Source organism: Mustela erminea, chromosome 3 (assembly GCF_009829155.1).
Source record: "Mustela erminea isolate mMusErm1 chromosome 3, mMusErm1.Pri, whole genome shotgun sequence".
NCBI lineage: Eukaryota > Metazoa > Chordata > Mammalia > Carnivora > Mustelidae > Mustela > Mustela erminea.
In genome coordinates, this window is record NC_045616.1 from 97,444,460 (window position 1) to 97,458,965 (window position 14,506).

Below are 14,506 nucleotides of genomic sequence, written 5' to 3' on the forward strand. Positions count from 1 at the left end.
TTTTGGCATTTTATAATTCAGTTTAAGGTTATGTTTTTATTTTTATGTATCTCCATTCTCTTGTGCTGAAATCTTGATTTCTAATATTTTTCTACCTCTCTCTCTTTCTCTCTCTCATATTACCACTGCTAAATGCAATTTCAGGCTTCATGAATTTGGTTCATTTTATCCTTAGACTATTGTACTAAAGATGTACATTTCAAATATTTTGTTAAAATAACACCTTAAATCATTATTCCTTCTGGTTATGCCACCAGTGTGAAAAATAGGTTCATTTGTTTTAGTTTGTTCTAAATTTTTAGGCATTGCTCTTTCTTTTTAAGATATTATTTATTTATTTTGAGAGAGAGAGAGAGAAAGAGAGAGAGAAAGCATGGCGGGGTGGGTTGCAGAGGAGAGAGAGAATCCCAAGCAGACACCATGCTGAGTGTGGAGCCCTACCTGGCATGGGATGGGGCTCCATCTCATGACCCAAAATTATAACCTGAGTTGAAATCAAGAGTCAGATGCTTAACTGACTGAGCCAACCAGGTGCCCCTAGGTGTTGCTCTAAATTTAATTTTGTCTTTAACTGTCTAAAATATATACATGGTTCCAAAGGTGGAACTATAAAACAAGGCATATTTACAAATGATTTTCTTCCATCATTGTCTCTTCTTCAATATCTTCTTCCTTCCCTAAGATAACCATTTTTATTAGATTTGGTTTATATTTCTATTTTTTAAAATATACCCACAGCCACACACCATCAAGTAGCATACAATAAACAATATTCTATACCTTGTACTAATTTTTTTTATATTGGTAAAATATTCATATGATAAAATGACTATTTTAGCCATACTTAAGTATACACTTCAGGGGCATTATGTACATTCACAGTGTTATATGCAACCATCCTCACAGTTGATTTTCAGAACTTTTTTCATCCTTCTGTAGAAATTCTGTACCCATTAAGCATTAACTCCTCTTTCCCTTCTCCCCACCCCCACCCCAGATATTGATAACCTCTGTTCTTTCTATCTCAATGGATTTGTCTATTTCTATCTGTACTTTGCCCCCAAACCCTGAATTGTGTAATCTAGAGATAACTCCATAGGACTATACAGAGATGCCCCATCCCACTTTTATAGTTATATAGTATTTCACTGAATGTATTAAACTGTATTCAAACATTTTCTTATTGATGGGACATTTTGTGTTTCTAATATTTTGCTATGACAGACAGTGTTGCAGTGAAGAGATGAATGCATTCATTGTTTCATTTCTTTTGCCTGCATATCTTTTAAATACATTTCTAGAAGTTGAATTGTTGAGTCAAAGGATACATGCATATGCAATTTTAGAGCATTTGGATTTTATGTGACAGACAGGAATGAACCCTGAAGCCATATAAGTATTAACAAAAACCCATTTAAGAAGGTTGAATGTTTTAAAGAGTATAATTAAAACACAGCCTTCAGTCAGGAGATACTTTATTTAGTTCCTTTAGTTAAAATGGTTTTATTTGTTTGAAGCACAAGTCCATGACAAATATCTCTATTACTGTCTTTAATTTCTTCAGATTTGTACAAATTGGTGTCTCATCTGCAATTACGTGACTTCTACCTTTTTTTTTTTTTTAGGCCTTATGAGGATATTGTAAGTCAGACTCTTTGTCTGACTATACTTGGAAAGTAGAGAAGGGAGTTATGCCAATTCTCAGAGAATTTTGGCTGCCAAATAGCACATCTGGGCAATTCAGGTGGGGAATATAGATATAGATACAGATAAAGATAGAGATACAGGTATAGATATAGTAAATTTCCCTAGGCCTGAATAATCCAGACATTGCTCTCTTGTACTGTTTCCTAAACTGTGTTTGGATGGTTAGCCTTAATTTTCAGGGATGTTTGATTTTTAATTATGCAGTGCCATGGGTTAAGAGATGACCAGGGCTTTACAGAGACCTCATGAAAGCAGGGCCATAAAGGAAGACCCCAGAGGCGGGTGAACACAGAGGCAGTTCTAGGGTTCAGAGGGCAGGTCGCCAGCCTGGATGCACCAATCGCTAGGGCTTAATCATTAATGAGTCCAAGCCAGGAACCAAGGATATGCCGCAAGACCCATTTACCAGCTCTGCGTTACCCACCGCCGTCCCTCCCCGCCACTTCAGGGGCTCTAACTCCTCTCTGGCTGCAAACCCCGACAGAGCTGTGCCCGGGGACACTTCGGAGCCCACACCCCCTGCGCGGACTACCCGGGACCGCGGCGCAGGCATGCAGCCGAGCCCCCCCGCGGCCGCGTGAGCTCCCTCTTGGAGGTGGAGGACGCATTTCAATCTGGAAACGCCCGACCCCTGTGCGGGTCCCATTGACTGACGCCTATGCCGGGCTGGGGTGGGGGTAGGAGGACGATGGGGAGGGCCGGGCCTCCTTGGATTGAGTCTGCAGCCAAGTCCCGCGCGAGTCTCTATTCCTGCTTGGCTGAGAATCCCCCCACCCCGGGTCTGGGTCTAGGTTCTCTCGGGAGTACCCGCTCTCCTCCTCAACTCTGTGTTTTCTGCCAGGCAAGGGGAAGTTCAGCTGCGGGTCCAGCCCAGCCTGGCGCTTTTAGAGACCCTCGTCCCTGGTCCGCGGCCCGGCAAGGGCGGAGGGGGAGGGGAAGGGGCTCCTGCCTCCTTTCCCAAATCCGGTCCCTAACCGCCCCCTCCCCCGTCGTCTACTCGCTTTGTACAGTCAAAACAGAGCTAGCGGCCAATTGAGGGGGACGGGAAGCAAAGCCGACTAACGCCTCGCCCCTCCAGCCGGCCCCCAGGCCCCCGGCCCCCCTTCCCCTTTCCCACTTCTCTCCTCGCTCTAACCTCGCCCCCATCCCCCGCTCATTTCCTCTCGCACCCGGGCTCGCCAGTCCCTCCTTCAAGCGCCTCTTCCAGCCCTGGTCTTCCTCTCAGGCTTGCCCCCCTTCTCCCCAATCTCAGTCCTCTCTCCTCCCTTCACCCTACCCCCTTCCTTCCTCTTCCCCTCCCCCAGCCCCTAGCTCCCCTTGTTCCTCCCCACCCGTTCGCCCCTTAACTCTGTCTCCGCCCACTCTGCGTCGGCCCCTGGGTCGAGGCTGCGCTCCACGTGTGGACGATTGCTCTCCAGCCCCCACTGACAGCCGCCGCCCGCGGGCCCGCCCCACGCTCCGCCGAGCCTCAAAACCCCCGCGCCGCGCCCTCGTCCGCCGCATCTTTCCCGGCGTCCAGCCTCCTGCCCTCCCTTTCACCGGCGGCTCGCCCTGGCCCCGCACACCTCAGCTCGGCTCCTCAGCCGCCACCGGCGCGTCGCTGCCCCGCGGGACTCCAGGCGAGCCGGGAGGAGACCCTCTTCTTTGGGGGGCGACTTTTGTTTTTTTGTCGGCTTCTTCCTGGTGACTTTTGCAACTTTCTAAGATTTGTTCCCGGAACGCACGGGAATCCGCCGAGGCGCTGCGTGCAGGCCCTTTTTTTTTTTTCTTTTGAGGTCCGCTTTCTTTGTAACTTTACGCCTCGGCTGCTCGGGTTACTTTTGTAATTTCCCGCCCCCGCCCGCTGGCGGTCCTGGAGTCGCTAGGGGCCGTGGCCCGGGGGATGCAACGTGGACCGCGCGGGGCTGCCGGCCACATCGCCGCCGCGCCTCGCCGCCCGCTGCGCTAGAGCCCGCGTCCCGCCCGCAGCCAGGGGGCCGGCGCTCGGTCCGGGGCTCCCGCTACTGCAGGGAGCCCAAGCCCCAGGGAGTCTTGGGAGCCGACGGAGGGCTTGTTAGACCCTGACTTTTTTCAGGCCGCGCAGATTTTGTCTCCCAGCACTCTCTTCTCCGCGGACCCTGGTCCGCGCGCTCTCGGCGCCCGCGATGGGGAGACGGCGGCGGCTGTGTCTGCAGCCCTACTTCGTGTGGCTGGGCTGCGTGGCGCTCTGGGCGCAGGGCACGGCTGGCCAGCCCCAACCTCCACCGCCCAAGCCCCCCCGGCCCCAGCCGCCGCCGCAGCAGGTCCGACCCGCGGCGGCGGGCTCTGAAGGCGTGTTCGCGGTGCCTGAGTACCGCGAGGAGGGCGCCGCGGCTGCCAACCGGGTCCGCAGGCGAGGACAGCAGGACGTGCTTCGAGGGTAGGTGGGCAGTAGGCAGCGGAGGATCCTAAGCTTGGCAGCTTTCCATCCCACCCCTCCCTGAACCTGGTTTTGGTGGCTGGAGCCGCGGCCCCCTCCACCAGAATCCCGAGGACTCCCAGGAGCGCCTCCCCCTTTTCCTCCGCAGCTCAGCGGGATAAGAGCCCTCCCTCGGGGGGTTGGGTCGAAGGCCCCCAGGTGTGGATGGCAGAGAGCAGACTGTGCCCGCGGTGCGGGAACAGGTTCTCAGTGTCGGGCGGAGGGCGGGCTTGAGTCTACTCCGCGTCGGGGCTCGTGGAGCCTGCCTGCTCCCCACCGTCGGGGGCGCAGCTCCTGAGCCTTTTGTTTGAGAAGGAGTGCGGGGTTTAGGGTTTGCTCTGATCCTCAAACTCAAGCGCTTCACCTTCCAACCGGCGTTCCTTGACACGTCGGGGCCAAAGTAACAATGGATTAAAGAGGGACGGATTTGGGGACGAGGGCAAGGATTTTTGAAAGAGTCGTTCCTTTGTTCTGTGCATCCGGAGCCCAGAGTAGTAGCAAATTACATGTTTCCATGTTTTCTTTTTGCCCTTTAAAAAGGCAGTAAGGGAAGGCAGATGATAGGCAAGTTTTAGACGTTTCCAGCCCTCCCCCATTCAGCCAATTTACTTCCATGTCTGTGCCGCAAGTCCCAAGAATTTGAAGTGTAGTTTTGGTTTGTTTGTTGTCCCGAAATCTTTTCGCTCGGTTTTTGCTTGGGAAAACCGCTAATGTGTTACCATACACTTCCCTACGTGTGTGTGACCTTGCTTGTCCATCGCAGGCCAAACGTGTGCGGATCCAGGTTCCACTCCTATTGCTGCCCGGGATGGAAGACGCTTCCTGGAGGAAACCAGTGCATTGTCCGTGAGTGCTTGATTGGGGTCCCACCTTGGGCAGCGCTCTTGGCCCCTTGTCAGGGCCGACCTCTTGGATTCAGTTGTCTGGGACACAGTTGCTTTTAGAATCCAGTGGCCACAAAGCAATGATAATTAGGACAGGGACCCGTTTGAGTGTTAGGAGGAAGCAGCCGGTTTACATCGAAGTTTAGACTTCGCTTCTAGACTCTGTTGAAGGGCAATAATGATAAAGGTTTCAAAGATACTTGGAAGTTTTATCTTTCTGAGTCTATTAATACAAACTGAAGGGGGAGTACACCAATTCCCTAGATAACTCAAAACCACTTTTTCCTGAAGGAGTCCAGATAAGACCACAATGTGATTATGTAAATTATCTGGCTTTTGACTGCTTGAGGTTTAGGCCTTTTGAAGATCAAGCTTTCTTAGGCCTTTGTACAAAACCACTTTATTATCTCTGGTTTCATCTCAACAGCCACATAATGTAGATATGAAAGGAACTCTCAGAGGACTTAGAGTTGACCCAGGTCAACAAAATTTTTAAAAGAACTCTTCCCTAGTGGCTTGACCTTTTTTTTTTTTTTTGTAAGATATTTAAATTTAGGATTTACAGGCTCTACATCTCATAGTGTACTGTAGATTTCCAAAGTGTGAGGCTTAGAGCTTCCAAAGTTCTGCATCTCTGACGTTCAAAGTTTTATTCTTTTATTTAGTTTCCAAATTGTGTACCTAGCTCTCACAAGTTCTAACTGGAGAAGTCATTAGTTACCAGAGTCATAGTGATGGACTGTGGGATGTCTTATTTCACATGCCTGTGAATTCGTGAGTTGAAGTGTGACTGGCCTGCTCCGTGTATTTATCTAGCAGTCAAATTTATCTTGTCGGGAGGAGAGCCAGGTATCATAGACACCACATTCATTTAGAGCCAGTCTTGCCTTTAGATTGACCTTCATGTTCTCTAGGGAAAAAATAATTATGCAATTGTGAACAGAGAAAAAGGGCAAGCCACGCTAGCCAAGGGATAATAAGGATGTAGTGGCATTTCCGACTCTATATTTATTGGTTTTGTGGGTTTGAGATAGACCCTTCATGTTATTTCATGGCAGTTTTTAAAAAGGAGTGAAGTTCATGTGTTGTGAAGACTTGTTTCTTGTAATTTTTTCTACCCTGAAAATGCCACAATTTCCAGTAGGGAGGCACAAATGGGAAACAATGACTGTGTTCTTTAAAGTGATTCATGAGTATTTTAAATAAATCCTCTGATGATAAGCCTTTAGTAAAAAAGAAACAAAAGATATTACATTCTTTTTTCCCCAACGCAGAAATCCTCTATGTGAGGCATATATGGAGGGTGTATTTACCCTTTTAGGCCAGTAGGGCATACTTTGCCTGCTTTAACATGGTTCCTAGACTCCTACAACAGCTTGTCACTCATCACACACCTGCCATACTAACTGGGATGACTTAGGCACTGCGGAAAGTCTGACTCACTGAATGTAATGAATGTGACTGCCATTATTGAGTTGGAGAGCAGCCGAGAAGAAGGGATTGGTTTATGGTATGTGTTGAAAATCCGTAAAGTCAGATTTTATTGGATTGGTGTGGAATGGGAATTCCAGAGAGCAGAGCCTTCCAGAATACTTGAAGTAGAAATACATATATGTGTGTGTATCATTAATATATACATACATATGTATGTATGTATGTATGTATGTATGTATGTATATGGCCCTCTGAGTGTCTGCTTTAAATACTTAACAGTTTTTCAGCAACATTGTGCTCCTTATTTGTTTAGAAGAACAACTTTGGAAGTCTCAGAGCAATGGTGGCTATTATAGCCTGCTTTTCTACTACTTGAAATATTTGGGTACCTATGAAATACATTGGAAGTTACATGCATCATAAATCTCTTTAAAAAAAATTCTTAAACTCAAAATCATATATTCTGTAGTTGTCTTTGTATCACCAAGAAATATATATATATATATATATATATATATATATCACTTCTATATCAAGCACTTAGAGTTTATCTACAAAAATATTAGCACATTAAAAAGATAATTCAAATACCCAAGAGTATAAAACAGTGCATAAAATAGAGGAATGTAATGCCCTTTTATTCTCTTGTATGGATCTCACATAAATTTTGAATTTTAATATTTTCTGTTCAATTTAGTAGTACAATTCTTTTTGACATTTAAAATGATAATATGTGAAGATAATAACCAAACTGAAAGCATTATCAAGTCAAAATCAAGAATTTTCATTCTGGGACTTCCTGGCGATAATAAGTTATTTATTATACTTACTGAATTTTCACCATTTAGCAAAAGACAAAGCTCTAAGGCAACTTACAAAGAGATAAGTAGAATACAAATCAAATACGAGGACCAAAGACTAATTATTTCATTTATATATCAGCATTCTCTCTTTATAGAAGGATATTAAAAATGATTACCTTCTAGAATTTTAATCTGTTTGGTGTTGACCAGGGTTCATGAAGAGATGAAGATAATAAAAGACAAATGTATTTCTCAGATTATGGGAAACCTAATGCATTTTGATTTGTGTTTCTATGTTTGTTGTTAGTGTTCTTAGTTGTGACCTGCAAAGATCATTGAAGTGCTTCTGAAATTGCAAATATTTGTTTCCAAAAAAATAGAATTGACTTTCTCACTTTTCATTTTCTTAAAAATCTTGTTAGAACTTAAAGCAGTGGGAAAGTTTATTAATTTATTTGTGAAATTTTGCTATGAAGTGCATTTTGATCAGTGGAATAGGAAAGGGTTGGCCTGAAATCACAGCATTTGAACATAAAAAGAGCTCAGAATACTCCACTATAACCTCTTTGTTTTATTTTACCAAGAAGAAAACAAAACCCAGCGAAGCTATGTGGTCTTTTTCTAAACTTTCACTGGGTCCATAGCATAGCAAGAGTTCAACCTCAGACCTTTCTCATCCTATATCCTCTTTACTGTGCTGGGCATCTTCTCCCAGCATCAGAGAAACCCTATCCCCCATGTCCTCTTTCCCTCTCTTTCATTATTTCTGGGTCTCGTGGTTTTCATGAAGGTAGGAGGGACAAGTAGTTAGGTGAGGCATCTCATAGTTTGGGATGAGTGTGAGGAGAAAGGGCCTTCACACTCTGTCTTCTCACTGGCTCATAGACATAAAGCTCAAATCTATGGTAATGACAGGAGTCTGTTGTCTGAGGATGACCATTCTCCAGCCATGAGACCTTCCTTGGGTTTAGGACCTGGGTAGGAGCACTTTGTAGATTACCTATGCCTAGACTAAATGTCTGCCTGCTGGGGTGAGGGAGCTTTGGAAGAAACAATATTTTAGTGGGTATGGTCATTGGAAAATTATTGGTGATCTGAAACTATAGCACATTTTAAAATTTAGTAGTCAGTTCCATGGCAGGAACCATGTTCTTGCCTAAAATTAGTTTCCTATCTTCACACTATGATCTATGACATTTTCATTTATAAGGAGTGCTAATGGAGATGCTGGTCATATTATGTGGATGTCAAAAGGCAGTTTCGGGAAGAAAAAAAAAAATGACTGGGTTAGCTCACTTCCGTTTTTTCTTTGTTTGTTTTTAAAGATTTTATTTGAGGGGTGCCTGGGTGGCTTCGTGGGTTAAATCCTCTGCTTTCAGCTCAGGTCATGAACCCAGGATCCTGGGATGGAGCCCTGCATCAGGCTGTCTGCTCAACGGGGAGCCTTCTTCCTCCTCTCTCTCTCTGCCTGCCTCTCTGGCTACTTGTGATCTCTGTCAAATAAATAAATAAAATCTTTAAAAAAATAATTTAAAAAATTTTTAAAAAATGAAAAAAGATTTTATTTATTTGAGATCATGAGCAAGTGAAAAAGAATGAATAGGGGAAGGAGCAGAGGGAGAGGGAGAAGCAGACTCCCCACTGAGCAAGGAACTGTGTTGCAGGGCTCCAGGATCATGACCTAAGCTGAAGGCAGATGCTTAACCAACTGAGCCACTCAGGCACCCTGAGTTAGCTCCCTTCTATACTACACACCCTTTACATTATTGGGGGTCTCTGATCTCTTTGAAAATTCTGAGATGCCTGTCTAGTTAAAGACAATGCACATTTGCATGAATGTTTATAGTTAGTTTGAGAATGTTCCCAGACTCTCCTCTTATCCTCATGGATCCAGGCGTGGAGCATTAAAGCACATAGGCTTTGTACACAAATAAAAAATTCAGTGTGGGTATAGAGATGAATTTCTCAGCTCTTAAATGAACTGATTCTAAAAATTGGAGAGAAGGCACTCAACTAATGATTTTGAGGATCCATGGTATGTGCTGTGTCAGTGAGCCTAACATTCTTTGCTGTGATGACCCTCATACCTTGGAGGTCAAAGCTGCAGGAGGCTTTGACTCTCCCTCCATCAAAATGTGGCAGCAGCTTTTCTGACCAGCAGGATATAGGCTAGGTTGTGGTGATAGCATGGGAGAAAAAAGGCTAGAGGAAGGAGAGAGGGATTTATTAAGGAGAACAAAGATTGATGATGGGGCAGGTCAGATACCAGCTGGGAAGGAATGTGCATGGAACCCCTGGGGCTTGGCCAACTGGTTAGGGCCTGGAGTCTCTGCCTCAGTCCATTTTATATTTTCTATGTCTTGTGAAGTTCTTTTCCAGAGTGGGCTATGTTTTCTGAGGTTTTGTAGACCTCTGGGTTTCCTCAGTCCTTCTAGCTTCCTTCTACCCAGACTGTGATCTTGTGGTAAATTCTATGTATAAATGCTCTGCCTTGAGTGGAAAACATGACCTGTACTGATAGAGTTAAAGGACTATGGAACTTGAAATAGTTTCATTTGTTTGCACATTATCATAAGGATATTTGTGAGACTTCATCTCATGTCTACGATGGGTGATTTTGTTGCATATCTGAAATCAGACATTACATATCCTGTATTTTTTTATCTTAGTTTTTCAAGTTTACTGTTGTTGACTGTAGCTTTCTTGTTTTGTATACTGTGTTTTTTTACCTAATTATTCCTTCACTTTCCTGTTGTGCTTTCTACAGCAATTTGTAGAAATAGTTGTGGAGATGGATTTTGTTCCCGTCCTAACATGTGTACTTGTTCCAGTGGCCAAATATCACCAACCTGTGGATCAAAATCAAGTATGTTCTTTAGATGTGATCTTATTTATTGCATTATTCTGAAGCTTGTGAATGAATACCAAATGTCCTTTTTAACAAGGATATATATGTTGATTATTTTCCTCATTACCTAGATCTGCTAGTAATAATCTTTGGAATCAAAATCTTCAGTGGCTTCATTATTGCCACCAACAACTGAAGGGGAGGAGGATAATGATCTTTTATTTAGAAGAATGGTTTAGTTCTAGTCCAGAAGCTATGTGTCTTTGCAGTAAAAGTGCCTGGATTCAGTGGAAAAGGAATTCTTTGTGAATAACTTATGAACTATAACATACTGGGTTTTTGTTCTGTGCCAGATACTGTTTTATGTTTTTGACTATAGCATTTTATTTAATCTTCACATGAAAACTATGGGATACTATTACTATCCCATTTTACAGAGAAAGGAGTTTGGCACGTGTGAATTAACTAACTTGCCCAGGGTAACATAGATTTGAATTCATGTATTCTGATGCCTAAACGTATAGGTTCCAACCCTAGGCTCTGTTTATTGCCTTTGCATAATCCTACAGTCCATGTCCTATTTCATGGATGAACCAAAGGAGAAAGATAAGAGGATTGGGATGATAATAAATACTATATACTGACCAGATGCTCTACATATATTAATTCACTTTGCTTTACCAATATTAACTCTCAGCAGTCCTGTGATATCACAACAGTGGAGTAGGATTGTGTTATTCATGACCCAAATCAGGGTTGTCAGTTCTTCAAAACTAATCTTTTAGGCTGTCGTTTAAGATGAGATTATAACAAGGTAGGAGCAGATACTATTTATTTAATTGCTCAGTAATTACATAAAAATTTAAATCTGCCTCAAGCCAGAGTGATGTTGTTTAAATTTTAACATTTATCTCTCTAAATTTTCTCAGAAGAGGTAGTAGAGAATTTGTCTGACTCAGAAATTGAAGATTCAAGATTTACATGATCAATGTCTTTGTCTTCTGATGAAACTTTTGCGTAACTTCTAGTTTCATTTTCTTTGAAAATTATGTGTCATTTTCTCAGCCTTTAAAAGTTCATCTTTGGGGTGCCTGGGTGGCTCAGTGGGTTAAAGCCTCTGCCTTTGGCTCAGGTCATGGTCCCAGGGTCCTGGGATAGAGCTCCGTATGGGGCTCTCTGCTTGGCGGGGAGCCTGCTTCCCCCCTCTCTGTTTCTGCCTGCCTCTCTGCCTACTTGTGATCTCTATCAAATAAATAAATAAAATCTTAAAAAATATAAATAAAAAAAATAAAAGTTCATTTTCCCAATTCATCCAGGCTTTCTTGACCACCCAGATTACCAGATTTCCTTCAGTGCTTTCAGGAGCCTTCCTGGTCTGACTGCTTCGAATATATTCTGGACCTTATTTTCATTAATGTTGTCTTAGTTTACTCATATATGCCTTCAAGGAAAAAAAAATCCTGGAGAAATTTTACGGGTTCAGCTTCTTAATCCTCTCCCTGGGCAGCTAAACATTGACTGGGCCAACCCTCAGTTTATGGTATATAATTCCATACGGAATCCGGGAATTCCTATGGCCTTGAGTAGTACTCCCTTTTCATCAGGAATCTCTCTTTGCCAGTCTTATCCTACTCCACTCCTTCAGGGCATTTAGCACCATTATTTGCCCTCTTTGTGAAACATTATTTTCCCTCCACTTATGCAGTATCCATGGCCATAGTGTTTTCCTGGTTATTATATTTTAGTCTTTGGTCTGCATCCTCTTCATTAGACTTTGGCATTTTCAACAGTATCGCCTCCCTGGATGAATTTATTTATATAGATGCCTTCAACTACTACCAGTATGTTGCTAACTCATAGTAATTGTCTTCAGAATAGATCCCTCCAATGAGCCTCCTATTCACAGGTTCCATCTCCACTTGAATGCATAGTAAATGTCTGAAACTTGGTAGCAGGACATTTGATTCATTGTTGCCCACAATCTGTTTCTTCCAGTTTCTCTTGCTTCAGCAAATGCCACTTCTCCTCCACCCAGTGCCTAAGTGACTGTTTCTCTTTACCTTCTTCCTCCTTTTCTCAGTGTCAACTCTTTTAACCAGACCTGGGGGTTCTGTTGGAAAGCATATTTTAAGTGCTTCTACTTTCCATCACCACTGATAGTCTGTGGTTAAGTTCCCCTCATCTCTTAACCTGGGAGGTAAGAGAAGTCCCCCTCATCTCTTAGCCATTGGGAGGGTACTATTGGAGTACCCTCCCAATGGCTTCTCTGGGTTCCACCCTTAATCTCTTCAGATCTGTTCTCTGCAGAGCAGCTAGAGGAATCCTTTAAAAATACATTGCATCACTTTACTCTCTTGAATCCTTTCAATGACTTCTTTTGCATTTGGGATATAACAACCCTTTCATGGCCTGGGAGATCTTGGATTATCTGGCTGGCCTCTGGATGCCTCTTAAGACCTTTTCTTCCCAGCCTGACTCTTTATAGTCCTGTGACTCTAAGTTTTTCAAATAAAGGAAACTCTCCACCATCCGAGGGACTTGCTGGTTCCTCTCCCCATGAGCTTCCTCTTTAGTACTTCTCATGCCTGGCTCAGTCTCTTCTTTCAAACCACTTCCTAAGTGTCACGGGAGAATGGTCTGGTCTTCCTCCTGTCTAGATTTCTCCTTGGCTCCTGGCTATTCTCCTTTATAACACCGTTTCCTTTGGAGAACTTGTCACAACCTCTAATGACATTGTAGTGTTTGTTTACTTGTGTTTTGTCTGCCTCTCTGTGGGAATGTTAGCTCCATGAGGGTGAGTACTAAGTCTATCGATACAGGAGACACTCAGACCCCAAATCCTGAATGGTTACACAAATCCTCCCACCTCCTAGGAACTGTGCTACCAGTCACCATATAGCGATTTCTTTTAACACTGGAAGTGTTATCTATTTTAAATGCTAACAAATGCAAACATGCTGTATGTGTGCACTCACAAATAAGTATATTATGGGTCATAACATTTCTGTAAAATACATTTGTCATTGAATTGGATATTTGGTTTTATAACTCACAGATGCTAAAATTTCAGTGATTGATATTTTTATATATTTTTGTTGTTGTTCATTGCAGTTCAGCAGTGCAATGTCAGGTGCATGAATGGAGGAACTTGTGCAGATGACCATTGCCAGTGCCAGAAGGGATATATCGGAACTTACTGTGGACAACGTAAGGAACATTGGAATAGACTTCATTTATTAGAAATTATTTGATTTCTCCTGATAGATGTGAAGTGGGTATTTCATACTAAGTCAAAATTGAAGGACCTATAAAACCGATGATGATAAAAAACAAAACAAAACTATGTAGTAAGCCATACCTTACAGCTAATTTCTAATTTTTATCCTAGATTTTTTTTCTCTTTTAAGATTCTTATGTTTTAGAGTGTTGATGTTGAATACCACTAGTACTTCCTCAGATTTGACCCATATCACAAGTTAAGATTTACTTACTCTTTTACAAATATTGCTTCATAAAACATGAATACTTTCCTGAAGACATGGTAAAGATTGTTGTGATTTCACTTTAGGATATCCAAAATTAACTCTAGGAGAGCCGATCTTAAAAATGGTCATTAGCTCATATATATTTAATTATGTAATGAAATAATGCAGGGATCTAAAAGATTTTTAAAAAATGATAGTTTGTTGTGAAAGAGGGAGCTTTAATCCAGTTAAGGTCTTTTCTTCACTTATTGGAGCATATTCTGTACTAATAAAGAAATAACTTTTTAACAAAGATGTGGGGATGGTCACTCTTGGATTATGACATATCACTGGAGAACATGCGTGGTTTGTGTTTTGTAGACTGTGGGACTCTTGAATCCCCGTATTTTCAGTCATGACATCGAAGAGCGTTGATTTATATATAACAACAAAGTCCCTTCTCATTTCATTTGGATTTTATCAGAGACAGGGTCTAGATTCACTGTTAATCTTCAAAGTCTCCCTAAGAATTTCTCTTCAACATTTTTAACATAGGAAGATCAAGTAGTAGGTATACAAGAATATCTACCTTGTTTTAAGCTAATCATATTTTGTTGGAATTTTAAAAACTTTAAAAAATTGTTTTCAATATGCATAAAGCATAAAATTAACTGTTTTAACCATTTTTATATGCACAGTTGAGTGGCAAACCACCATTCTACTTTCTCTATATGACTACTCTAACTACCTCATAAACATGAAATCAATACAGTATATGTCCTTTTATGATGAGTTTAGTTTACTTAGCATAATGTGTTCATGGCTTATCCTTGTTAGAGCATATATTAGAATTTCCTTCCTTTTAAAGCCGAATAATACTCCATTTTGTGTACATATGGTAATTTTTTTTATCTGTTTGTCCGTGAATG

General features: G+C 42.5%; 1 protein-coding gene across 1 annotated transcript in view; it reads left to right on the top strand.

Annotated features, from left to right (window-relative positions):
• Positions 1 to 3,252: 3,252 nt before the first annotated feature.
• The window catches only part of FBN2 (fibrillin 2), a 252,722-nt gene continuing 241,468 nt past the window's right edge, over positions 3,253 to 14,506 (top strand). The window contains exons 1-4 of the mRNA XM_032336836.1: positions 3,253 to 4,105; positions 4,908 to 4,990; positions 10,033 to 10,131; positions 13,225 to 13,320. Of these exons, the coding sequence (XP_032192727.1) occupies positions 3,852 to 4,105; positions 4,908 to 4,990; positions 10,033 to 10,131; positions 13,225 to 13,320 (532 nt within the window). The 5' untranslated portion in view covers positions 3,253 to 3,851. The remainder of the gene's footprint in view (positions 4,106 to 4,907; positions 4,991 to 10,032; positions 10,132 to 13,224; positions 13,321 to 14,506) is intronic.